Consider the following 26,785-nt stretch of genomic DNA (forward strand, 5'->3'; position numbering starts at 1 on the left):
CCAGACCTCAGTTATACCTCCTCAAAGAGCTTCAAGTCCTTCTGGTAGACGCTGGAAGCTGGAAGTGGGGTGGGCAGTGTTCGGGAAGGAGAGAGACAAAGAGACAGAGAGAGAGAAAGGCCGAGCTTAGTCGGCTGTCTCATGGGAAATTCTTCCCAGTGTGGAGCAGCCAGCTCTCTCGCTCCAGCCCTTTTCTTCTCACCCCGGCCTCACCAAGATTAGAGAAGGTTGGGAAGCCTTACCTCTGCAGGCTTCCTCTGTCCTCTACCTCCACCCAGGTCCTAGCTGCAGAGGGAGGCCTCCCTGCAGATTAGGCTCCGGCTGTTCGCTGCTTCGGCCAGCTCCCTCCCTGCCTTCCCTGATTCCATTCCCTTCTCATCTTCTCTCTGCCTCCCACATCCCCCTTTCCAGAAGCTCAACTCCTCTCCCAGTCCCTTCCTCTACCCCACGCGTGCTTCTGTGAGCGCGCGCGCGCACACACACACACACACACACACACACACACACACACACACACGGCGGTTGTTTCTGCTGTGAAAAGAATGTATCTGTGTTGGGATTGGCCAGCTGCCTGTATCCCTTGCTGCTCCAAGATTCCCAGCCGGCATTCCACAAGAGGGTCCCTGGCCTCCAGAAGGCCACAGGAATGTCCCCACCCCCTGACTCTAGCCTAGCCTCCCCTTTCCAGAGTTTAAGAAAATAACAGCGAGTGAAAGGTATGTTTCTCCCTCCAAGCCTTGCTGAGGGGGGTTGTAGGGAGGAGGAGGAGGCATTAAACAAGACTCTCTGGCTGTGCTCTAGGTCAAGGAAGGCAGAGAGATTCTATCCTGAGGGCCAGCAAAGCTCTGGATGGGGTGGGGAATTCCTGGGAGGGGAGGGCTGGAAGGCCCTGTCAGAGGTGTGGCTGGCTATGTCCTGGGCCATCAGTAGCATGCTACAAGACAGCCAGGGCTTCCTTTTTTTGTTGTTCTGGCTTGGCTGATGGCAACACCTTCCCTGGGACTGATCAAAGGGAAATTGTGGCAGAGTCTTGCTGGTCTCAGCAGTGTCACACAGATGCCAGGTCCCAAACTTTGGCATTTCTCTACTTTCTGGGAACCTGGGAACATGGGAGGAAGACACTTGGGAAAGAAAACCACCATCTGAGATACAGAAATCCAGTCTGTGCTGCAGCTGTGAGGATCCCAAATACGTGTGGCTTCCATCTTCCAATGATGGCAGCCAAGGACAGGAGTGACTCCCAGGAACCCTGCCCTTTATGGAAGTGGGCCTGTGTGAAGTACCCTGAGAACGTAGCTTTTGACTTTGCTTTTGGAAAAAGTGAAGTGTACCCCCTTTCCTACTGCCTACCCGAGCCTTCAGTACCCCCAGTGATTTCTAGAACATGCTTACACGTGGCTCCATGCACAAGGGAGGAGAAGGGGTTTGTCTCTGGCCTCTATCCTGGAACAGAGCGTTCAAGAGAGTTTGGAGGTTGAGGGGACCAAATGACTCCCTCCTGAAGGTCTGAAATCCTGGTTGTTGTAGTACGTGCAGTTGGGACATACATAGGGTTAGGGAGGCATCTCCATGACAGAGTTGGGCCAACCATGGGGTCTTCTCTCTACCCTGAATCTTAGGAGCGTGTCCCTGGCACCGTATGGAATGAGATTGATGACATGCAGGTGTTTCGGATCCTGGACCTAGAGGATTTTGAAAAAATGTTTTCAGCCTATCAAAGGCACCAGGTAAGACCCTACACCCTCTGGCCTCTTGGGTTTTGATTTCCATATAGCATACCCTCAAACCCAACTTCAGCCTCTCCTCTCCCTTCCTTCTTCCCTTCCCTCCTTCCTTCCTCACATGTATACTGAATGGTTTTATTCTTTATGGGGTGCCATGTGCTTGCTGAGGATGTGGGTATAAAGTAGAAGTGCACAAACCAGGCCGATGGGGGAACATCCTTGTATTATGGTTCATATTTACACACCAAGTATTGAAATGGTATTTGGTCCATTTCTCCCTTCCCTTCTGGAGCACGGGAGGTAGAGCTGCAAGGCCTGACCACCGTGGACCTTTGTTCTCTTTGGTTCAGGATTTAGAGACTAGGCTTAGAAGGCATCATAACTTTTCAAACCACTTCTCTACCACATTTTGTCTTGCAAAGCCTCTATGAGATTAAGCAGGGGATGTTGCCTTGCAAGGAAGGCAGAGGTGCTGTTCCATGTCACTCAGGGGCTGAGGCTGGGCCTGGGAAGGTCTGGAGAGGCCTCGACATTGCTCTCAAGGCTCTATGTGCAGGTGGCTGCCAGCAAGTCTGGTCCTCCAGTCACAGAGAAAGTAGGGGGTGAGTTGGTGGCAGAGCGCAGGGCGTTCCTCAGGTGGGAATCTCAAACTGTGCCGAGTGCCTGTGGTGACTGCCAAAACGGTTGATTCTCAGACCTCATTCTCAAATGGATGTGATTCAGGAGATGAGCTGGGGCCCAGGAGTCTGCATGGTAACTAGCACCGCTGGAGGCCTTCCCTCTAAGTCCACTTGGGGAATGAGCAGCTTAGGAGCCTCAGGGACTTGCTTTCTCTCTGGCCCACCCCAGAGGGACTGTTCCCTCTCGAGGTTGGGCTACCATCTTCTTTGTTTTCTCTATTTAGCCTAGGGCTTCAGTCTTGAGGGTTTCCCCCGGTGCCAATGAGTGGGTCCTGGCAGTGCCTGGCTGTGGTGGCCTGGCTCCCCATTGAACTGGAGAGGGTGTCCTGGCTCAGTTTCTGCCCAGCCCTGACCTGTAGATGACCAAGGACACATGCAGCCACTCCTAGGGCACTGGCCAAAGGGAAGGAGGTGGGATCATCTGGCCAGGTGATTATTTAATTTAAATATGAGAACAGCATCTCATTCTCTTCTCTTCTCCTAATTCCAGGAGACGCTTTTAACCCATGCCCATGTCAGCCTGGCAGCTAACGCTGCTGGAGCTGAAAGGAACTCTTATGAGCACTGGCTCCTGGGAGCCAATTCTCTCTGAGTGGGGCTGAGGACAGAGGAGTGTGTAGCAAGCGTACCAGGCTTGGTGATCACAGGCTGCCTCCTAGTTTGAGGGTCTTCCTGCAGGACAGGGCTCTGGCCCAGACCACTCAGGCTCCAGGGCCTGGAGGTGAGGTTGGGACGGGGCCAGTCAGGAAAGAGACAAACTGGGTCTGGGGCCTCCCAGCTTGGTGAGTTGAGAAGAGTTAAGACTGAAAGATCCCCTGTCCTGTCCCCCTCATTCCTCTGAGCTTACCCGGTCTGGTCACCTGCCCCCCCTCACCCAGTAGGCTGCCCAGTCTCTGGGACTGAAATCCCAGCAGCAGGACTGGAGAGATCCTGAAGGCCGTCTTAACCTTGTTGCCTCCTCTTGCGGATGGCCGTGGGGCAGGGCAGTTCCTGGGAGCCATGGTTCTCTGTGCCCGTGTGGGTTTTGCGTTGGTAGCTTCCACTCTGTCAGTGTCAGGGAGAACAGAGGTGTGGGCTGTGCTGCTTCAGTTCCCCTTGCACAGGGAAGGACAGATGAGGAGCAAGGAGCGAATTCAAGGACACTTGCTTTTTGCTGTGTCAATAAACACAGCTTTCTGGAGCTTCCAGACTGAGTTTGTGACTCCTCCCCTATGTAGCAAGGTGAACTCATCCCAGTGTGGAGGAATGTCTTCTACCCTCTCTGCAGATTTTCAGCAGAGGAAAAGGAAGAACAGGCAGCAAAGCCTGCAGTGAGAGAACTCGGGGGTTTGGTCTGCCCTGACCAGGGAGCGGTGGTCCCACTGGGCGGATGGGAGGCACTGCCTGATCTCTGCTTTGTTTGGCTTCTCCATGACTGCATGTATGCTAGAAGCAGCTCCTGTCTAGTGCTACTTACAGGCCCCTGTCTCCAACCATGGGTGTCACTGGGATGAAGGGGACAGTGTAGATGCTGAGGTATCCCCATGTCTGTCATGCTATTTCTGGGTCCCCAAATGTCTTGGCTAATGTTGTGCATGTTTAATTCTCTGTTGGCTGTGGCTGCTGCCTAGGAGCTGATAACTAATCCTCCTCAGCAGGTGAGTTACTCTTGGGGCTCTGACCACTCCAACTTTGAACCGCTGTCCTGGGCTGCTGCTCTGTACTGGGCCTGACAGAGGGGACTTGTCCATTCCACCTTCTACCGTATTCCCCATTCACACAGGGTGGTACGGGAGAGGGTCCCCAAAGAGAAAGAAGAAATGTAGCAGAGGGAAGTAATCAAATAGATCCCTGGCAGCAGTGGAGGTCAGTGTCTCCTGGAATGAGAAGAAGGCTCCTAGGTCTATTGTCTGATCCACCAGGCCAAAGGAGAGCGTTTCCTGTAAGGACACATAGGGTAGGCACCACACAGGTCTAGGGGCACAATTCACAGAGAACCATGTGAGATGGCCTCTGCACTGGTGCAAGAGGGACCTGCCAGAGGAAGGACAGCACACTAGACAGCCTCCTACCTCACCAGGGGACCAAGAGAAAGGGTGGGGCAGGATCAGTGATTTCTCTGGAATCTGCCTGCTGGAACCTCAGAAGAGAGTGTTCTGCCTCAGTTTCCTTACCTGTGAACTGGTGGGTGCTCTCTACTCTGGGCACACTGGATGGTACCTGAAGTCCCTAGGCATTAGCAACTGTTCCCTGTGGGGGTTTGCAACCAGCTTCTCGCATAAGCCTGAGGGAGGGCATCTGGGTTGGGCAGTGGGAGTGGGAATGGGTTCTGTGGGAGACATGGTAGGTTATGTCACATTGCCCAAAGCCACAGGGATCAGTCACACCCTGACCCACTGGCACAGCCCCTTCCCTTGTTGCCCAGAATGGATAATTTCAAAAAAAAAAAAAAAATTAGGGGTCTCCTCAGTGTCCTTCCCCAACCCCTTGGGGCCTATGGAAAAGTTCTTGTCTTAAAGGTAGCTGTTAGCCACCCTCCTCTCTCTCCTGTCTTTTCCTTCCCCCTTCCCCTCATGCCAGGAGCATTCCTGGATTGGTAGGAGGTGGCTCTTCGGGGGTGGACAAGAGGAGGATTGGGGAACATACACCTCAACTGTCCACTTCACTTGTTGGTTACAGAAAGAGCTGGGTTCCACTGAGGACATCTACCTGGCTTCTCGCAAGGTCAAAGAGCTGTCGGTCATTGACGGCCGGAGGGCCCAGAACTGCATCATTCTTCTTTCCAAGTATGTGCAAAAGAAGGTGGTTGAGTTGAATGCTTGGGGGACAAGGGGAATAGAGGAATGGAGTGATGGCGGTTTTGGGCCCCTCCCTCTCTGCTGTCCCCTGGGAGGGGGCGGGCATTGATCTGGAGCTGTCTCCTGGGAACCTGCCTTGAGCAGCAGTTTGGGGCTCTGCAGGCAGGGAACTGCCCAGTCACGAGGCCCTTGTGCAGCCCGGTCAGCGTCTGGCGGCCGAGTTGCTCTAAGCCCACGGAGGGCCTCGCTTGGCTCACGCCACGGAGCAGCATGATCTCAGCCTCTAAGCATTTCCCGTGGCTGCAGAACAAACAGGGCAGTATCTGTGCTAACAGCACAGCTTCTGTGCAGGGGCCTCCTGTCTGAGCCAGGGTCAGAGGGCACCACCTCCCATACTAGTCTTAGTGCTGCCCCAGCTGCCTCTGAGACATCCTCCCCCCTTTTCTCTCACAAGCCCCCAGGCCTCAGTTTCCTCCACTTGATGGTGGAAAGAGTTCTGAATCCCCAGGGTTCCTAATGGGGGTGTGTGTGGAGGGGATAGGGAAGAGCTACGAGGGGGTGTGTGGGGAGTGTGGCTTCTCCCTCTCCCAGGCAGCGAGTGATTGGGACAGCTGTATGGGAGCTGAGGCGCTGTCAGAAGACAGAGCGATTCTGAGTTCTGAGAATGAAGGCAGCAGGAAATTGCCCTCTTAGCGGCTCGCCAGTAATTCTGTCCTCCTGTGGAGATGCTGTGCATTTTTTCTGCATGAGGAGGAGGAGAAGGATCAGGAACCCTCTGCCATGTCCCTTTGGTCTACCTTGAAGACATCTCTTTTACTCCCAAATGCCCCTATGAGCTTTGATGGAGTGTAAAGAGACTAGAGACCCTCACATCTCTAGTTAGACACTAAAATGCTCATTATCAAGTTTATGGACTGAATCGTATTAGTCTAGGCTAAGAAGGCTTTATAGAGGAGTTGAGTGGGGAGTACTATTCAATGTATCCCAAGTTTGTGTTAGGGAATGAGGGAAGGCGGAGGTGGTACCTTTTGGAGATAGACGTTGAAGGCTGTCCTGGATGGAGGGGCCAGACCAGGCTGCTCAGGGGGTGGGGTTTTGTCTTAGGTTGAAGCTTTCTAACGAGGAGATCCGGCAGGCCATCTTGAAGATGGATGAGCAGGAGGACCTCGCTAAGGACATGCTGGAGCAGGTGAGGACCCTCGTGGGAAGGAAGGGGAGCTGAACCCAAGGGGCAGCCATGCGCCTTCCTGAAAGCCCCCAGAGAGGCTGTGACTCTTGGGTTAAGGAGAAATCAGGCTGAAAGAGTTGGGGAGAAGGTTTATAGAAACCTGCCTTGGTCACCCTTTCTCGGGGAAAGCTGGAAAGGCTGCATCGTTGCGAGGCTTTGTTCCCCGATGACTCCCAAGGCAAATCTTCCCCAAATCTCTTCCCCCTCAGTTTTGTGGATCCTTTGAGAAACCTAGAAAACACACACAGACACACACACACACACATCATCATCATCAATTGGACTGCATTACAATTAAGAACTTCTGTTCATCAAAGGGCACAGTTACTGAGTGAAAAGAGAAGACAAACCTTAGAAGAAAATATTTGCTATACATGCATATAACAAAGATCATACTCAGTTCAAAGAACTCTACAAATCAATGAGAAAATGATGAAGAAATCAACTTAAAAATGAGCAAAAGACTTGAGCAGGTGCTTCATGAAAGACGATTTCCAAATTGCCAATAAGCATATGAAAAGGTGTTCAATACTATTAGTTATCAGAGAAATACAACCATAATAAGAGGGCCACCAGAGCACTAAAATTAAAAAGACTGACAATGCTATGTGCTGCCAAGGATGTGAAGCAATTGAAATTCTCAATTGGCACAACTATTTTGGAAAACTTGGCAGTGCACAGTATAGCTAAATATATACCCGCCCTATTGCCTAGTAATCCCACTCTCAGGTATGGCTCCAGGGAAACAAGTACAAATGCTGACTAAAAGAAATATACAAGGCCGGGCACACTGACTCATGTCTGTTATCCCAGCATTTTGGGAGGCTGAGGTGGGCGGATCACCTGAGGTTAGGAGTTCAAGACCAGCCTGGCCAACGTGGTGAAACCCTGCTTCTACTAAAAGTATAAAATTAGCTGGGCATGCAGCATGCCTGTAATCCCAGCTACTTGGGAGGCTGAGGCAGGAAAATCATCTGAACCTGGGAGTGGAGGTTGTGGTGAGCCGAGATCGCACCATTGCACTCCAGCCTGGGCAACGAGCAAAACTCTGTCTTGAAAGAGAGAAATATACAAGAATATAGCTGACCCTCAATAATGTGGGGAGCTATAGGTATTGACCCCCCACATAGTCAAAAACCCACATATAACTTTTCACTTCCCTATAACTTAGCTACTAATTGCCTACTGTTGAATAGAAGCCTTACTGATAACATAAACAGCCAGCCAATTAACACATTTTTTATGTTGTACGTATTATATGCTGTATTCTTATAACAAAGTAAGCTAGAGAAAAGAAAATGTATTTAGGAAATCATTAGAAGGCCAGGCATGGTGGCTCATGCCCATAATGCCAGCACTTTGGGAAGCTGAGACGAGCAGATTACTTGAGGTCAGGAATTTAAGACCAGCCTGGCCAGCATGGTGAGACCCTGTCTCTACTAAAAAATACAAAAATAAGCCAGGCGTGATGGTGCTTGCTCATAGTCCCAGCTACTCGGGTGGCTGAGGCAGGAGAATCGCTTGAACCCAGGTGGTGGAGGTTGCAGTGAGCTGAGATCGCACCACTGCACTCCAGCCTGGGCAACAGAGTGAGTGAGACTCTGTTAAAAAAAAAAAAAAATCACTAGAAGGAAAAAATATATATTCTGTTCATTGAGGGCAGGTAGATCATCATAGAGGTCTTCAGTCTTCATCCTCATTGCCTTCATGCTAAGAAGGAGGAAGAGGAGTGGCTGGTCTTGCTGTCTCAGGGATGGCAGAGGCGGAAGAAAATCCCCCACATACAAGTGGTCCTACACAGTTCAACCCTGTGTTTGGGAAGTGAACGATCAGATTGCGGTGTATTCATACAGTAGACTCCTACTCAGCAATAAATAAACTACCCTGATATGGATGAACCTGAGGCATTGTGTTGAGGAGGAGAAGCCAGACATAAAAGAGAGCGTACAGCATGAGTTCAAGGACAGGCAAATCTGGCCAAGGTCCCAGAATTCAGTTGAGAGCCTATATTCACTTGAATGGCTGACTGAAGTGATGCAAAATAACTTTCTTGGGAGATGGAAATGTTCTGTATCTTAATCTGAATGATGATTCAATGGATGGAGATTTGACAAAAATCACTGAACTGCACATTTAAAATGGGCGTGTTTTATTTTATGTAAATTATACCTCAAGCTGGTTTGAAAGGAAAGAAAAATCACTGAGCTGTACCTTGAGGAATGGTGTACTTTAGGCCACATGGTGGCTCCTACCTATAATCCTAGCACTTGTGGAGGCTGAAGCGAGAGGATCACTTGAGCTCAGGAGCTGATGAAGATCAGCCTGGGCTACATAGTGAGATCCTGTCTTTACCAAAAAAAGAAAAAAAAATTAACCCACTATGTGCTGCATGCCTGTAGCCTCGGCTACTGAGGAGCTGAGGTGGGAGGATTGCTTGAGCCCAGGAGGTCTAGGCTACAGTGAGCTAGGATCATACCACTGCATTCCAGCCTGGGTGACAGAGCAAGTCCACATCTTAAAAAAAAAAAAAAAAAAAAAAAAAAAAAAAAAAAAAAAGGAATACTGTACATCAGTTACATCTCAATTTTAAAAAGAAAAAAAAAGTTCAGAGCTGGCTGCTCTGTCATTCCCTTCAGGCAGATGAAACAATCCTGTCCACATGAGGGTGCCTTTCTCTTTCAAGGCACCCTCCCCATCTTGAGCAGAGTCAGTACAGCTTCTCACAACCTGCACCCTGTGTCTGCTGCTCACCAGTTGCTTGTGTGACTTGCATCTGCTCTTTTCAGCTCCTCAAGTTCATCCCAGAGAAGAGTGACATTGACCTACTGGAGGAGCACAAGCATGAGATCGAGCGGATGGCCCGCGCTGACCGCTTCCTCTACGAAATGAGCAGGTTGGGGCCACGCGCCTGGCGGGGGGCTGGGATTGGGCCAGGTAGGGTTCTGCCAAGGGGAAGGGGACGGAGGTGGGCAGGCTCAAGAGGAGGCTGGAGCTGGCTCCTGGAGCTGGGGCTGGCTGGGGTCAGGGTGAAATACCTCAAGATATGGCTCACCTTGTCCACAGGATCGACCACTACCAGCAGCGACTGCAAGCCCTGTTCTTCAAGAAGAAATTCCAGGAGCGGCTGGCAGAGGCAAAGCCCAAAGTAGAAGGTAGGCTGAGGGTTGCAGGAGGCCTAGAGTGGAGAGGCATCTGAGAACGGCAGGGTAGGTGGGAGCCACTGAACAGGGGCAGAGGGAAACCCCTTTCTTATTCTCAGCCTGAAAGCAAAAGGTCAAAGACAAAATGCAAAATGATTATGAAAATATGCACTTGCTTATATGAACACATGCGCCAACCTTGTGACATGTTGCTAATGCCTCAGTGTGCAAGCTCTTTAAGTACTCCCCAGGGATTACCTGTGCTGATGGCAGAGGAGGGAGGGGCATGGAGTTGTCCTGAGAGGCAGGAGATCGGGATGGTGGGCAGACATGGGGACCCAGGAGGCAACAAGCAGGAGAGGCTGTGAGGCTCATCTGTGGGGAGGACAGGATCAGTACAATGGAGGAAGAGAGGCTGTTTCCTCCAATGATTGTTTCCTTTGCTGTGCAGAAGCTCTTACGTTTAATTAGAGCCCATTTGTCTATTTTGGCTTTTGTTGCTATTGCTTTTGGCGTTTCAGTCATGAACGCCTTGCCTATACCTATGGCCGACAAACATGAAAAAATGCTCATCATCACTGGTCATTAGAGAAATGCAAATCAAAACTACATTGAGATACCATCTCACACCAGTTAGAATGGCGATCATTAAAATATCTGGAGACAACAGATGCTGGAGAGGATGTGGAGAAGCAGGAATACTTTTACACTGTTGGTGGGAGTATAAATTAGTGCAACCATTGTGGAAGACAGTGTGGTGATTCCTCAAGGAGCTAGAAATAGAAATACCATTTGACCCAGCAATCCCATTACTGGGTATACACCCAAAGGATTATAAATCATTCTATTATAAAGACACATGCACACATGTGTTCTTTGTGGCACTGTTTACAATAGCCTGGAACCAACAAGACCTGGGAGCAACCCAAATGCCCATCAAGGATAGACTGGATAAAGAACATGTGGCACATACACACCATGGAATACTATGCAGCCATAAAAAACGATGAGTTCATGTCCTTTGCAGGGACATGGATGAATCTGGAAACCATCATTCTCAGCAAACTGACACAAGAACAGAAAACCAAACACTGCATGTTCTCTCTCATAGGCGGGTGCTGAACGATGAGAACACATGGACACAGGGAGGGGAACATCACACACTGGGATCTCTTGTGGGGTGGGGAGATTGAGGAGGGATAACATTGGGAGAAATACCTAATGTAGGCGACAGGGGATGGATGCAGCAAACCACCATGGCAATGTGTATATCTATGAACAATCCTGCAAGATCTGCACATGTACCCCAGAACTTAAAGTATATATATATTTTAAAAGGCCTGTTTCCAGGATGTTGAGGTTACCAGTCTGGGGGCAGAACAGAGCATGGGCACCCCCTGCTGGACACCAGGACCAGTCAGTACTCCTCGACATGCCCAGTCCAGAGAGTAGCCCTTCCTGAAATTCATTGAGATGCTTCAGGGGGAGTCTGTGGATAGGGTGGAGCACACAGAGCTAAGGCAGATGTTTTTCGTAATGAGACTTTCCCCCCCCTCCACCACACACAGGGAAAGGGATCTGCAGGTGGTAAGCATAATCAGTTGAGAGAGAAGGAAAGAGAGCAGCAGTGACTTCATCTCTGAGGTCTGGTCAACTCTCCTACCCTAGTGATGGGTGAATCCTTATCTTCTCACAACTTTCTTTCATCCTGCTGCAGACTGCCTTTGAAGCATGCAGCGCAAATAAGGGGTTCAGCCCAAGACATGTGCGCACAACTCTTTGTGTGTCTTGGGTAAGCGGAACAAATGTGAGCAGTGCCATTTGGAGATTTGGAACTGGAGTAGCTTAGCTACCTCAAAGGCTTAATCTCAGTTTCCTGCTCCCAGGAGCCTAAGCTCTCCCAAAGAATTAGTAGATACTCAGGAAAGAGACTCCCTTTGATATCAAGCTAAGCTGAGTAAGATGTGTTTGGGATAGCAAAATCTGCTGGGGAAAGCTGCTCTTCTATAGCTCCGCTCTGTAATAATTATTCTGTATAGCAATGGCTGCTGTCCTTGTATAGACCAGATATAGGTCTCTTTCCTCTAAGAGCTAGATAGGAAAAGCATGCCTGAAGTTGTGTATTATAGAATCAGATCATTGTATGTGACTGTGGGTGGAGAAAAGAGGACTGTGTAAAGATGGGATTCCTATTCTTCCTTCCAGTTCTCCCAGGAAGTATTCCTGGAAGAGCTAAGATTTGGCCTATCCCAGCTAGGTGATGAGCTATTGACACCTGCCCTCCCACCCTGAGCAGGGGCTCTGAGTCCATTTGCCAAAAGCCGGTTCACCAAATTTGACAAAGTTACCAGTTCCTCTATGAATATATTCATAAACTTATTATTCTTGAATATATCCTTATGAATATATTTATTGCTGAATATACCACATTTACTGATTCTTATTATAAATACATTCACCGAATATAGTCAAGATGAATATGGTTGCAAGTGTAATGTTCTTATGAATATATTCATGAATATATTATTCTTGCAAATATATCTAAAATGTCAGAACTGCATTTGGGAGTTTTCCCATTTACACTGATTTCCTTTGAACTCTTGTCATTTTCTGTTTTGCCAACATTTTAGCATTTTTAGGAGGATTCCTTTGCAGATTTTCCAAATAGCATATAAACTTTAGAAAAAACATCCCAACCAATCCAAGTATTTTTTTAACTTTTGAAATATAACATGCATATAGAAAAGTACGCAAATCATGAGTCCTACTTGAGGAATTGAAAAAGTGAACCACATGTGTAATCAACACCCAGGTCAAGATATACAGTTTCCAACCCCCCAGAGCTGCTTGATGTCCTTCTCCCAACCTTTACGCCCTCGCTTTTGTCTCTAAAGTTCAAACCTATCTTGACTTCTAGATTAGTTTCATCAGTTTTGAACTTTATTTTTTTGAGACAGGGTCCTGCCCTGTCACTCAGGCTGGAGTGCAGTGGTGTGATCTTGGCTCACTGTAAACTCTGCCTACTGAGCTCAAGGTCCCCTCCCACCTCAGCCTCCCAAGTAGCTGGCACTACAGGCACATACCACCAGCCTGGCTAAGTTTTGTACTTTTGTAGAGATGGAGCTTCACCATGTTGCCCAGGGCTGGTCTTGAACTCCTAGGCTCAAATGATCTGCTCACCTCGGCCTCCCAAAGTACTGGGATTGTAGGCATGAGCCATTGTACCTGGCCTGTTTTGAACTTTATAGGAATGGAATAATAGAGTATGAATAATTTAATTATGCTGCTGACTTTTGCTCAACATTATGGTTGTGACTTGTCCCTAATGTTACATGTAGCAGTGGGTTATTCATTTTCAGTTCTGCATTTTCTTCCATTATATGAATATACTGTAATTTACCCATTCTATTTCAAATTAAAAAAACACAAAACTAGAAACAATAGAAATACCCATCAAAAACAATGTGGCTTTTAGGTTACAGAGTATGTATATGTTCAACTTAAAAGCTACTGACAAACCTTACTATTTTTACAACTTTTTTTTTTTTGAGATGGAGTCTCACTCTTGCCTAGGTTGCAGTGCAGTGGCATGATCTCGGCTTACTGCAACCTCCGTATCCTGGGTTCAAGCAATTCTCTTGTCTCAGCCTCCCAAGTAGCTGGCATTACAGGCGTGTGCCACCACACCCAGCTAAGTTTTGTATTTTTGGTAGAGACAGGGTTTCACCATGTTGGGCAGGCTTGTCTCGAACTCCTGACCTCAGATGATCTGCCAGCCTTGGCCTCCTGAAGTGCTGGTAGAGCTTCTTTTCAAGTTACTTATTTCTAACTTTGTTAGAAGCTTTCTACAAACTTCTAGCCAAGTGGTTTTCATTTTATCTTCCTAGCAGCATCTTAAAGAATGTTCAGTTTGGCATAAGCCAAAAATCACAGGGTAATCTGGTCTTTTTGTTGCCACATTGAATATTCAAAAAGTATATTCTATAACTAGTAGACAAAAATCTTAGTATAGGATTTGTGTCTTCCTTCTGTGCACCCACCACAAAGGCATCAGAAGGGCCAGAGCATACACAGCAGGATGAATTACTGAAGTTTTGGTTACTGTTAGCTTAGTTTGTATTTCCAGCAAAGATGTCATTTAAAGCATTGCGGGAAAATGGTTAAGATGGCCAAAGGTTGGAAAAATCTTAAAAATGATATTCAATAGGATGTCAAGCAGCTTATTTCATCGAATCTTAGACACTATCAACTGAAAAGCATGCCATTATTTTATAGAACAAAAATAATAGATTATAACTGAGGACATTTAATTGATGGGTTTTCTTTCCAAAAGACCAATAGAATATAGCATTTCAAGACAGGTAGAAGCAATCCCATAATAGGTAAAATGCTGAAGTTAAGTGCTAGGTATCGAGAAGTAACAGTGTCATATTCATGAGTATATTCAAAGAAAGAATACCTGATTTTTAATTTTTATTTTTTTGAGACAGAGTCACATACTGTTGCCCAGGCTGGAGTGCAGTGATGCAATCTCAGCTCACTGCAACCTTAACCTCCTGGGTTCAAGCGATTCTTCTGCTTGGGCTTCCCAAGCAGCTGGGATTACAGGCATGTGCCACCACACCCAGCTAATTTTTGTATTTTTAGTAGAGACAGGGTTTCACCATGTTGGCCAGGGTGATCTCGAACTCCTGACCTCAAGTTATCTGCCTGCCTTAGCCTCCCAAAGTGCTAGGATTACAGAGCCATCGCACCTGGCCTTTTAAATCTTTAAATACGTGTAAGAAAACCTCTTCTGAAATTATATTCTTGGGAAAGAGCTGGCATGTCCTACAAATGGGGTGTCTACTTCCCCTGGAGGTGGGTGAATGTGGGGATGTGAAATGGATGGGTCTGCTGAGGAGTGGGTATAATCTCTGCCTCACTTGAAGACTTTTGACAGCCCATTTTCTGAACTTTGTGGTGGCATCTTCCTGGGGTGCAAGGGGACCCACTGCCCTGCCTGGCCCACGCATGGCTGTGACCGGTGTCTCCTCTCCCAGCCATCCTGTTGGCCTCCCGGGAGCTGGTCCGCAGCAAGCGTCTAAGACAGATGCTAGAGGTCATTCTAGCCATAGGCAACTTCATGAACAAAGGGCAGCGTGGAGGCGCCTACGGGTTCCGGGTGGCCAGCCTCAACAAGATCGCCGACACCAAGTCCAGCATTGACAGGTGAGCACCTCCCCTCCTGGTCACTTCCTTGGCCTCTATCTCACCCTACCCTGGGCTCTCCCATTAGGAGGGGAACATCCTAAGACTCATCACCCCTTTCTCTTAACTCCCCAGCCTAGTTTCCGCCTGACCCGTATGCCCAGTTTCCTCTGTCACCCTTAACCCGACTTTTGTCCACAGAAACATCTCTCTGCTCCATTACCTGATCATGATCCTGGAGAAGCATTTTCCTGATATCCTGAACATGCCTTCGGAGCTGCAGCATCTACCAGAAGCCGCCAAAGTCAAGTGAGACTTCCTTCTCCCCGTAATGACCCTCACTCTGGTCTTACTTTCCTCTTTTGGGGCCTACTCTGGGCTTGTTGATGGCTGATGTGAGACCTCGGTTCTTGTCTTCTCAGTTTAAAAGAGTTTAGACAGACACACAGTAAAGGGGATATAGCATAGAACAATGTATTGCAAAAGAAAAAGAATGTCTTGTAAGTTAGGTGCAGATACACCCTGAGAAAGAGAGAGGATTCAGGGAGGGCTGCTTATAAGGATGAGGGCTGTAATAGGAAGACTCCCATGATGGGAGAGTTATATGGTTATTCATAAGGAGGTGGGAAGAGATATTAGGAAGAAAGTTCTGGGTGCTTCTCTGGGGGCACATAAGCAGTAGCTGTACCTGCTTTTTCATACGTCTCATGTCCCATTAGCATCTTAAATCTCCACCCAGGGGTGTGTGTTTCGCTATCATATCTACTATTATACAATGGGCAAAGGATCATCAGTTTGAAGACAGGAAAAATCAACAAACACATGCTTTCTGAAGAGGAAGTCCCTACTGAAGATAGCTTTGCTTGAATGAGTGCAATTACAGTGTGAATGCTGAGGTTTATTGTGTTGACTGTATGGTCACCACCACAGTTACTGTGTCCCAAGAACATGGTCACTTCCTTGACTACTCATCCTGCCTCAGGCCGACTAGGAATGGGCCATGTCTCAGGGTCTGCTTCTGGGAGAACCAAAACAAAGACAATTTGCTCTGAAATCCTTATTTCAGAGGTGATTCCAGAAGGAAAGAATGGGGAAAGGATCCAGAGATAGAATGCCAGTAACAAGCATTATTCAGCCAGTTACCACTTGCAGGCAATTGGTGCTTAACCCCATGAGGAATTCAGGGAGACAGTGTGGATAATTACATCAGTTTTCCCAACCAAAGGGCAAGGTGGCTGGGGCAATCAGACAGCACCTCCTGTCAGTAATGAGCTGAAGGGCTCTACAGGGGCAGGGAATAACTCTCTGGCCATAGGTACAGGTGGAAGGAGCTTGGCCTCAAAAAGATGGTGCCCACAGTTGGAAGAGTCGAGATCAGGCCCTACAATGGATGGTCCAAGGAAATGTGGGTACGGCATTACAGCATGCACTAGGCAGGACATCAGACCTCAACATCTAGGCTGATAGATGCCATCTCCAGGAGAACCAGAAACATAATGGTAAATGGCTCACTGGTATCCAATGCTGTTACTTGCAGGATCACGTAAAGAGTTTACAAGCATTACCTGGTAGTAATCAAGATAACTAGATCTAAGCCAGAGGCCACCGGTTGGAAACCTTCCAATATTGCAGCATGACACTTCTGATCTAGAAAGATCTATAGATTGCAGTATGGATGCACAGAGGCAGGAAGGGGAGGGGCTTTGCCAGGCCCAACATCAGTGGTCACAGCAAGGCTGGAACGCAGGTACACTGACTCCCAGGCCACTGTGCTTGGCTCTGCCCTCTCCCTGAACCAGCCTCAGCACCTCAAGGCTGGAGCAGATGGTCCTCATTCCCCTCCGTGTGTGTCTCCTCACAGCCTCGCAGAGCTGGAGAAGGAGGTGGGCAACCTCAGGAAGGGCCTGAGAGCGGTGGAGGTGGTGAGTACCTTGTCAATGCCTACCTGGGTGAGGGCTGCTGTCAGAAAACCACTGTTCATGCTGTCTGTTACTGCACCTCAAGCTGCTAGACAGGGACATAGAACAACAGGTACAGTGGGAACAGCCTCTAGCACAGGGTCAGCCCTCCAGAAGAAGGACTAGATGACTAGGGCTTACATTTGAGCCTTTTAAAAGGGGTTGAGATTATACCCATGTTACCATCCAACTTGTGTCTATTTGGCAGCGGAGTAGAATGAACCATACATTTGACCCATGCCTATGCTGGATTCAAGTGCATGGGAAAGAAAATCCTCATCCCTTGACTGCCAGCTAGGGGCAGAAAGCACACAATGTGTCAGTGAGACCCATGTCCCCAGAAAGTTCTTCCTTATGTCTCTCTGCCTCTTTCCTGGGCCAGTGGAGGAGCCAGGTCTCTTGTTCCCACCATTCCTGTTCTGACAGCTTCTCAGCTAGTACTATCTCTGGCCCTAGGCTTCCAGAAAACACCAGTAGAGCAGTGGGGAAGTGAGGCAGACTGGCCCAGTATGGGGCTGTCTCTAAGTGTTATCATGTTATCATTCACACCTAGGAACAAGAGATCCTACCTACCTACTCTGTGGAGAGAGAAAGTGGGTAAGGGGAGAACGGACTTTAGAGTCTGAGAAAGAACGTTTTGTCGCCGCGATGGTGGGGGAAGATGATTTCCAAATTTACAATTGTAGAGTCCTGTTAAGTGCTGCTCAAAGTGTGGTCCATGGACCAGCAGCCTGTGAATCAGCTGGGAGCTTTAGAAAAATCTCTTTAATTTGTGCATGAGTCACCTGGAGTCTTGTAAAAATGAGCTTTGTTAAAATGCAGCTTCTGATCCTGTGGGTCTGACATTTTGTATTTCTCAATTTCTCAGGTGATGCTGCTGGCCCCAGGTCACACACTGGGTCTTGGCGCTCTAGAGAAAGAAAGATGGCAGGGTGGGCTGGCTGCTAATGCTTATAGTCTTTGCCATTCTTAGAACTCTGAGATGCAGGGTGTTCCCTCTTCCAAAGGGCTCGATGTGAGTGACAAGAAAGATGGGAGATGCTGTGACCCCTGTTCCCCGGACGCTCATCTTGGCACCAGTCTCAGCAGCACTTTACTCTCCCTTTTCAGGAGCTGGAGTATCAGAGGCGCCAGGTGCGGGAGCCCAATGACAAGTTTGTCCCCGTGATGAGCGACTTCATCACGGTGTCCAGCTTCAGCTTCTCAGAGCTGGAGGACCAGTTAAATGAGGCCAGGGACAAGGTAAGGGTGCCCCAACCCCCACTGCTTGCCAACCCAGCCTTATCTAAACAAGCTTCTTCACCCATTCCTACTGCAGACAGCCCAGGAGGGACAAAACCAGAGTCACAGAGCTTTGAGGGAAAACTATCTCCTCACTCTTAACAAGACCAACAATGGAAACCATATACTGCAAATATGGTGGTACATTTATCAGCTATCAGGCACCATGTTAAGTGTTTTAAAGGTGTGTCACCACCTGCTTTTTCCCACTTGGCACATAGGAACAGTGAAATCAGAGAGGTTAAGTAACTTGCCCCAGATTGCCCAGCTCTAAATGATAGAACTGGGTTAGAATCCTGACACCACAGCCTAGCAGTGGACCTGATTGCTATGCCTCTACTGCTTCTCACACTAACATGCCCAGGGACCTCATGCATGCAGATCTTATTAAAACACGGATTCTCATTTAGGAAGCCTGAGATTCTGTGTTTCTAACAGGCTTGTAGGAGGTGAACCTGCTGCTGGTCCATGAAGCACACTTTGAGTAGCAAGATCTTTCTTGGTGGATACAGAGTGGGCTCAATTAGCAATGGTACCTTTAAGTGCCTGGCATACAGAAGTAAAGCCACTAACTCACCTAACCCCCAATACCATTATGATGTAGATTCTATTACTCCCATTTTATAGAGGAAGAAGCTGAGGCACAGAGGGGTTAAGTTATTAACCAGATAACTAGAGGATCTCTGAAGTTCTGAGTTCTGCCATGTGCTTTCCTGACCTCACGAAGGGCTTCCCAAGGTCTATACGCCTGATCCCAGGCCCACCCCAGGCCTGGGGCTGGCTCTGAGTTGGGCTGTGAGTGAGCCCAACTCTTCACCTGCCCAGGGTGTTAGCCTCAAGCCTATCCTTAGCCTTGTTTCCTCGCCCTTTCCAGCCCTGCCCCCTGTGCCAGCTGTCCCCAACCTTGCACTGGGCTCTGTGGCTGGAACCCAGCTAACCTCAGGGGCTGTGCCCAGCATGCTCCCGGCACTTTCCAGCAACCCTGTTCTCTCTCCCTTGACAGTTCGCCAAGGCCTTGATGCACTTCGGGGAGCATGACAGCAAGATGCAGCCGGACGAATTCTTTGGCATCTTTGACACCTTCTTGCAGGCCTTCTCGGAGGCCCGGCAGGACCTAGAGGCCATGAGGCGGAGGAAGGAGGAGGAGGAGCGGCGGGCGCGCATGGAAGCCATGGTGAGGGGTGTGCTGGGCCTGGGACTAAGGGGAGATGGGTGCGTGGGAGGAGGGCAGGGACTGGGCCATGCCATAGGGGTGGGTAGCAGCCCCAGGAGACAGAAACTTCTTCCTAGCCTGAGGGAAGAGAGCACTGTGAGGCGGGGAAGCCTGTATGTCCTAGGCAGGAGGAGAGTGGGGCCAACAGATACAGGTCGGCAGCACGGCCATGGCCTGGGAGTTAGCTCAGGGCTGAGGGGCTGCCCTGATCTCAGACCCTCGCTCTAAGAGGGTTCCCGCCTCCGGCACCCCACCCGCAGCTGAAGGAGCAGAGGGACCGTGAGCGGTGGCAGCGGCAGCGGAAGGTCCTGGCTGCGGGCAGCTCGCTGGAGGAGGGAGGCGAGTTCGATGACCTGGTGTCGGCCCTGCGCTCCGGGGAGGTCTTTGACAAGGACTTATGCAAGCTCAAGCGCAGCCGCAAGCGATCAGGGAGCCAGGCCCTGGAAGTCACCCGGGAGCGGGCAATAAACCGGCTCCATTACTGACCTGGGGAACTGGCCACACGGGAGGCCGGTAGACAGGGTCGGGTAAGAACAGGGATGAGCGGAGGCGGTGGTGATAGTTCAACCATTTGGTGCTTGGTTTAGAACCCTAGGCTGGGTCCTGGGGTGGGAGGCTGTGTGTGGCCAGACCAGGCGTCTCCCCACACTTACCTTAAGGGGCTCCTCTCATCTCCCCTTCACACGATTCCTTCTGCGTCCTGGCCCCAGGGCTTATTCTGAGGCTGGCTTGGGACATCCCTGGAAAGCCTCCAACCAGGTAACCCCAGGCTGAGAGGGCCCTGCTCCCCATCTCCTACCATGGGCACCCATGTGCTGGCACACAACAGTTCCAGATCCGCACTGGAGAGGTCCACGGCCTTGTCCGGATTTCCTGTGCAGCAGCGGGAATGATGATGATGAGGGGCCCCGAGAGGAAATCCAGACCCTGCCCCTCAACGGGAGGCTCAACAGAACATCGACCTGGGGCAAACTTCCTCTTGAAGGCAAACAGAGGCGCCATTATATATTCTAGTTAGATCAGCTCTGGTAGGTTCCAGAGAACAGTGTCAGAAGGCTGATGCAGGGACCAAAGCCCTCAGGACAGAGTAGCAGTATCTGTTGCCCATGTCACAAGTCCTCTGGCCTCTCTCTGCATGTCTTAAATCTCCCTTCCTTTCCTCCCCTCACCTCCATCTGTCTACTAATCCACAGTCCTAGAAGAAGACTCACCTATGGGCTTCCAGAGTTATGGCTCACTACCAGGTGCTTGATGAATCTGGTAAGGGAGGGGCTCAAGAAAGACCTCATTCATCACCACACCTCATGCCTTGGGCATATCCCACGTCCCCACCTCCCAGACACCTGGCCATTGTTGTGAAGCCAGACAGTGACCTCAAATGTTAACCTGGAGTCCCCTATGGCCCCTCGACAGAGGGCAGCACTTGAATACTTAGCTCCATCCCACAGCTCTCTACTTCATATAAATAGTTCAGGCCCTCCCACCCACTTATCTAACAGCCTCAAGGCAGAAGCCACAGTGGCCTCTGTCCAGCCTGTAGGCAGCCACTTAGAACCATGTGTCCACTGGCGCTGGAGAGTTGGTTCCTGAGGTCTCTGAGGGCCAGAGCTGCACTTTGGGTTAAGATGCTGTCTCTAAGGGTATCCCCTCTGAGGCATTCGGATGAGGGAAACTAAGGAGATGGTGATGGAGGAGGAAGGCTGACATCCTCTGGGGAGCACATGCCTGAAAGGGCCAAGGAGGAAGCCTGGGCTGGGGGGGCACATCCCCACCTCTTGTGCCCAATTTGGTGGTTCAGCCTTACAAGGGGCTCCTTCTGGTCTTCCCATCCACTCCTACCTTCCATTTTGTCCATGTTGTGCTGGCCTTGGTAAATGGGATGGCCGTACCTAGACAAAATTCCTTTCTTCTAAAACTCCATGAAGGCTCTTATTTTCAGTACTGTGCTCCGAGTTGTTGACCTTTCATCCTCTGTGAGACTGGTCCTGCCTTGACCTCTACCATCAACCAGCTCTTGGCTCTTCTGCCCTTCCCTGTGTTTCTCACTTTCCAACCTAATCACCGGCTCAGGGTTATTGCCAGTGGAGACTGGTGAGCTGGGCCCATTCTCGGCTGCCTCTACTTCTGCCTTTCACCTGCATCAGACTCCTGGGGCTGGGACCGTAGTCGCTGCGGGGGAAGAAACCCAGTGTTGATGAGCCCAGCATGTGTGTTAGTTTGAGGGGGCGGGCAGCGTGTGTGTTCTGGTGGGAGGGACCTGAGCAAGTGCAAGCCTGGCTGACACAGGTGTGAAGAGGCCATCCTGGAACCCAGGTGAGGGCAAAGATGAAGGCTTCCAGGCAGAGCAGCTGCAGAGTTTGGCTATACCCATCTGCACCCCCCGAGCTCCCACTGCAACACAGGCATTGGGATGATAGGTGGTGGGTGAGACCTCTAAATGTCCTCTCCCAAACTGGCTAGGCTGATGTTAACTTAACCCCCCAAGGGGCAAGGGGCAGGGAAGAGGGGAGGGCTCCACAAGTGCGTCTGGCCTTCCCATCCACCGTGGAAGACTGGATACGCACCTCCAAAGACAAGGACTATGGAAGCTGTTCAAGACACATTTGATCTTCAGAAAAGCTGAATCTGGTTTAACTGCTGACAGAGGGCACAAATACGTTGTTCCAGAGCCCAGCCTTCTCACTCTAAAAGATATTTTTTTATTTATTATTTTCTAGATCTGGCCAGTGGCTCTGGTTCTAGATGCCACTGTAGCCAGGTTTCCAACAGTGCCTTGCACCACGGACTCATACTCAACTCAGAAGGGGCTGGTGCCCAATGTGGGTGGCTGAGCTGATCCTTAATATGTTAAATGTTTTCGCCTCTTAATGTTTCTTGGTCTTGCTTTTTTCATGTCCTCCCCACCACTCCTGCCACCTTTAAGTTTCTCCAGCTGTCTAATTTCCTGGCCAATGTAAAATTTATCATCAACCTAATGCAACCTTCTCAGCAGCAGCATTTCTGCCCTGTGATGGAAATAAAGTGTTTAGGGCAGTGGGAGGAGAAGATTCTCCAGGTGAATGGGGAAGGGTCTGTTCCAGCCTCTCCCCACTCCCACCAACTGGGGAGCTGTCACCATCTCCCCCCACCTCTACCAGGGATGCCTTCACACCAAGGCTATTCTCACCAGCTGCCTCCGATGACAAATGAGGCTAAACGGACAAAGTCTGCAGTGTCCTTTTTCACTTGCACCTTTTTTATAAGAATATATTGTAATACTAAAAAATATTAAATTCATACCATCCCTATCCATTCTGCCTTTAAACTTGTGCCTCCTTCCTATGAGGGGATTTGGGGTGGGCTAAGAGTGGTATCCTGGAGCCAGCTTGTACCAGCTCTGTAAGAACCAATCGTTCGCATTTTCAGGAATTTGGCAAGCCATTTGACATTACATTGGTAGCTTGCAATTACTCCACGTGGGAGTATTTATAATCACAGAAATGGTCTTTACCGGAGAGCTGATCAACATTTGCCAGCACACCTTGGCAGAGGGCAGAGGGGAGGCAGGCAGGAGGCACCACTGAGGATAGACCCAAAGACATCTAACCAAGTTAGAGAGCCCAGCAGGCCAGAACAGTGTTTGGGGATGTGAAAACCAGGAGCGTCTAATTGTCCTCTCTGATCTCCAGTAGGAGGTGATGCAAGCAATGAGCTTTGAACAACCCTGGCCACCACCTGACAAAAAGTTTCCCTTACATGGTGCATTTCTATGCCTCCCACTTCACTTCACATTCTCCCACAGTGGGGCTATACAGAGAATATGCCCCTTCTTCCCCCAGGGCAATGTCTTGGGATAGGGTTAATAGGTACAACCTTCCCTGTGAAATGGCAGCAGCCCGGTGCCCTACCTACACAGTGTCTTCATTCTTGCATCTGCAAAGTTGGCATCATAGCTTTATTTGTGCGCTGTGAGGGTGAAGGCAATCTATCGTCGTCTTCTTTCCCTGATATGCTCCAGAATCAAGAGGGGTGGGTGAAACAGCCATGAGCAGGGCCAGGTGTGGGCTGCGTGGTCCATCAGGAGTCCTTAGGGCTGTGACCCATGTGTGCATATCCTGTTTCAGAGGAGGGGTCCTGAGGAAAGGGGGCCAGCAAGACTGGGCAGCGGTTAAGCTGAAAGCCTGCAAGTTTGAAGGGACGCAGACTTGGGCAGAAGGAGAGATGAAGTCAGGGCAGGGCGGGACAGGGCTGCGGCTTCACGGACTGAGGGAGGCAGAGCTGCTGGGGAGAAGCTGGGATGCATTACTTAGCCAAGCTTGTGCTTTGCTCTCCTCAAAGTGGGCTCCTCTGCTTAATGAGCCCTTAATCTCTCCCCAGGAGGGCAGGAGAAGAGAAAACCCAAAATGAGAAGGAAAAGTTCTGGGCTGGACTGTCTGAAACTGGTGGTCTGCAATAGTCCACAAAGAACATGATTTCTCAGTTACCTAGCATTGCTGGCTGCAGTCCCGCTCCCATGACCTTAGTGTCTGTCCTGGAAGGCTTGAGGGCCTGCTGGTATCTTCCCTAAAGAAAGGAAGCTCCATCCATCATTAGAGATCATCTAGCAGCAGGCCTAGTAGTACAGCAGGCTCTCTTCGGGTTTACTGCTCAAGGTAAACAGTGACCGTGATTAAAGGAACCTGACATCTTTCCCTCAGCCCAAATTGCATCCCATCTCCAGGCCTGGCCATGGGTGAGAATGGCAGGAAGGAGCTAAGCCCGATGGAAGTCCCCGCGCTGGCCACCAGTCTTGCTAATGAGCTTGATCTCCTCCAACACGATGTCCCTGCTGACAGCCTTGCACATGTCGTACAGGGTGAGGGCGGCCACTGCAGCAGAGGTCAGGGCCTCCATCTCCACCCCGGTGGGGCCCCGAGCCCGGCAAGATGCCCGGATCTCCACGGCATGGCGTGTGCTGTCCAGCTCCAGCTGCACCTGGACGTGGCTCAGGGCCACGTGGTGGCACAGAGGGATCAGCTGGCTGGTCAGCTTGGCTGCCTGGACTCCAGCCAGCTGGGCCACCACCAGGGCATCTCCTTTCTTGAGCTGGTTCTGCTGGACAAGCTTGAAGGCTACAGGCCCCAGGAGGACCACGGCTGAGGCCACAGCCACCCGTTCTGTGTCTGGCTTCCTGCCCACATCTACCATTGCTGCCCGTCCTTCCGAGTCCACATGAGTTAGTTGTTCTGAGGTTAGCTGGGGTCCTGAGGGGGCAGCAGAAGCCCAGGAACCTGGGCTAAGGCACTTTGAGTTGGCATCTGAGTCTGCATGGGAAGTGTAGTATCTCTGAAAGGAGCCAGACCCCAGCTGCTGCTGGGCTAGAGGAGGGGTCTGGGGGACCCTGTATCCTTTCCATAAAGTGGCCATCTGGCTGGAGAAACTCATTCTGGATCTTAGACCCTCAACATGGAGGGCATCCCAGGAGGAAATGCTTGGATTGGCTGGTGGGGAATCACGGAACATCAAAAATAACTCTGCAAGTCAAGAAGAAAAGAGAAGAAACACTAAGTCCAAAAGGCAATTATTTTTCCCGCCTGTACTCCCCAACCCTCTTCCTATCCCACCTCAAGTTCTCTTTCACAGTGAGGGGAAAGAGGAATGAAGAACAAAAAGCTTAGTGGGAAGAGACGAAACAGAAGATCCACGGATAGATTGCATCCAGGGTCCCAGTTCACAGCCCTTCTCACCCAGTGACGGACGGGGTAACAGCCCTCCCAGACACTGCTGTGCCAGGGTGGCGCAGGGTGACTCCGGGCCCCCTCCTCATGAAAACCTTCTCATTTCCCAAGTTCTCTCAAGCAGCAGCAAGCTGAGGCCCAGATCACATGACCTGTGAATGTCCCTTCAATTTTCTTAAACCTAGAGCTAGGTCTCACCCTAAATTACCAATTACACTTATTTTCATCTTCACATTCTCCATGAAGAGTTAATATAACCATTAGTTTACAGACGAGATAATAAGAGGAATACTTGATCTACTTAAATGTTTTTCAAGTTCCCTCAAGCACATCAAAAGTGCACACAAACTGATGGCCTGATTCAGATGGTGCAGAGGGGGTCTGGGGAATGGCGCAGGCTCTTGTTACTCAAAGCATGGCTGGCTCATGGACCAGCAGCACCAGCACCGCCTGAGAACTCACAAGAGATGCAGAATCCCACCCCAGACCTCCCAAGTCAGAATCCAAATGACAAAATCCCCAGTGATTCACATGCATTCTGAGAGGCCCTGTTCTAGGCAACTCTTGATTGTATAGAAAGCAGACTAATTACCCAGTATCTCTGAAAGTATGAAGCAAATGCTCCCCAGCTTCCTGCTTCCCATCATACTCTAAGCCCTGGACTTGTCAATGTCAGAGGTGCAGCCTCCCTTCTGGGGAGATGCTGTCCAGGCCATGAAGGTGCCTCAGCTTGCGTCAGGGCGCAACAAGAGGATTTTGATGCTGGGGGAGGGAGGAGAAGAGATGAGAGTCTTCTTCCCAATGGCGAGCTGCCTTTGCTTTCCTGGGCAGGTGGTGGGCAAAGATGGTCCTTGGGCTGTCTCTAGCCTGTTTTCCTCTGGGCCACTGAGCTCACTCTGCTCCAACCTCTACAAAAAGGATCTTTCGTCTCATTTTTCCCTCCTGCTAGTGGCACAGTTCAGGGGGCCCAGACCTGACTGTGGGCAAAGGGTCGAGGCCTCACCTGCTCTAATCTGGGCACCATGCCAGAGGGGCAACAGCCACCCTACAGCTCCTCAGTGACTAGCCCAGCCCCCAGGGGTAGGAGACCACATAAGGCCTTAAAAAGGGGGACTTTTGTTTGAAGCATCCTACACACAGTGATACGTCCTATGCAGATGTTCCCGAGAGTTAAGGAATTGGGAAGCTGAAGTCTTGGCCATCTCCTCCGTGGAAAGGTGAGTAACATTATTAACTTGCTGCCTCAAGCTCTGCCCAGCCCAGCACAGATGTGTGGCCACACATCCACCAGTAGGGGCTAATCGCCAGATAACACGGTGCATGGATCAGTCTATACTACAGAGGACACCTGTCATGGTATCCAAACTGGGAGATTTTAGAGCTGAGGAAAAGGGCTCTGTTTTAACGGGGATCTCAATTCTCAGGGAGCCGCTAACTTAGTGATCGTTAAATCTGGTGGACCATCCCTCTGCTCCAATTTCTGGTGAGACAGAAGGTTCATTTCTGTGGCAGATATAGTAAGGGGGATGATGAACAGGGAGGGAAGAAACCATAGAACCTTGAAGGTTAAGAAGAGATGAAGGAGGAATAGAACACACACAAGGATGAGCACATCAGCATGAAATGCAGGAGCTGGGGGTGCCTATGGCACGGCTCCCACCCCACGGGATCCCCAAATGACAAGGGTGAGTGGTTACGTACTGATGGGTCACCCACCGATGAGGATCATGGGCCGGTTCTTCATCTGGGAAATACTGAACATGCCTGGGGTGAGGGAAAGATGGGGAGGGAGAAGAAAGCAGGGGAAGGGGATAGAGAGGGTGAGGAGAGCAAAGTTCACTGAAACGAACGTGCTTGACAGCCCCAGCACATGCGCTCAGCTATATGTGCCCTGACAA

The 26,785-nt window shown here is 49.9% G+C and overlaps 2 protein-coding genes across 10 annotated transcripts in view; one reads left to right on the forward strand and one right to left on the reverse strand.

Annotated features, from left to right (window-relative positions):
- The window catches only part of DAAM2 (dishevelled associated activator of morphogenesis 2), a 117,462-nt gene extending 94,967 nt beyond the window's left edge, over positions 1-22,495 (forward strand). For 6 of the 7 annotated variants that reach the window (XM_032253631.1, XM_032253634.1, XM_032253638.1 and 3 more), the window contains exons 15-26: positions 1,620-1,727; positions 4,015-4,041; positions 5,063-5,169; positions 6,286-6,370; positions 9,196-9,302; positions 9,473-9,561; positions 14,592-14,760; positions 14,941-15,048; positions 16,601-16,661; positions 17,808-17,939; positions 18,982-19,152; positions 19,452-22,495. In XM_032253631.1, coding sequence (XP_032109522.1) covers positions 1,620-1,727; positions 4,015-4,041; positions 5,063-5,169; positions 6,286-6,370; positions 9,196-9,302; positions 9,473-9,561; positions 14,592-14,760; positions 14,941-15,048; positions 16,601-16,661; positions 17,808-17,939; positions 18,982-19,152; positions 19,452-19,676 — 1,389 coding nt within the window. In that variant the 3' untranslated portion in view covers positions 19,677-22,495. The remainder of the gene's footprint in view (positions 1-1,619; positions 1,728-4,014; positions 4,042-5,062; positions 5,170-6,285; positions 6,371-9,195; positions 9,303-9,472; positions 9,562-14,591; positions 14,761-14,940; positions 15,049-16,600; positions 16,662-17,807; positions 17,940-18,981; positions 19,153-19,451) is intronic. The other variant, XM_032253632.1, reaches the window with a different exon arrangement.
- A 439-nt stretch (positions 22,496-22,934) lies between these two features.
- The window catches only part of MOCS1 (molybdenum cofactor synthesis 1), a 34,352-nt gene continuing 30,501 nt past the window's right edge, over positions 22,935-26,785 (reverse strand). Inside the window, exons 10-11 of one of the 3 annotated variants that reach the window (XM_032253641.1) lie at positions 26,589-26,651; positions 22,935-24,683 (exon numbers count right to left, since the gene is read on the reverse strand). In XM_032253641.1, the coding sequence (XP_032109532.1) occupies positions 26,596-26,651 (56 nt within the window). In that variant the 3' untranslated portion in view covers positions 22,935-24,683; positions 26,589-26,595. The remainder of the gene's footprint in view (positions 24,684-26,588; positions 26,652-26,785) is intronic. The other 2 variants (XM_032253639.1, XM_032253640.1) reach the window with 2 other exon arrangements.

The sequence above is a fragment of the Sapajus apella genome, unplaced genomic scaffold (genome assembly GCF_009761245.1).
Source record: "Sapajus apella isolate SASKATOON/1434 unplaced genomic scaffold, GSC_monkey_1.0 scaffold83, whole genome shotgun sequence".
Lineage (NCBI taxonomy): Eukaryota > Metazoa > Chordata > Mammalia > Primates > Cebidae > Sapajus > Sapajus apella.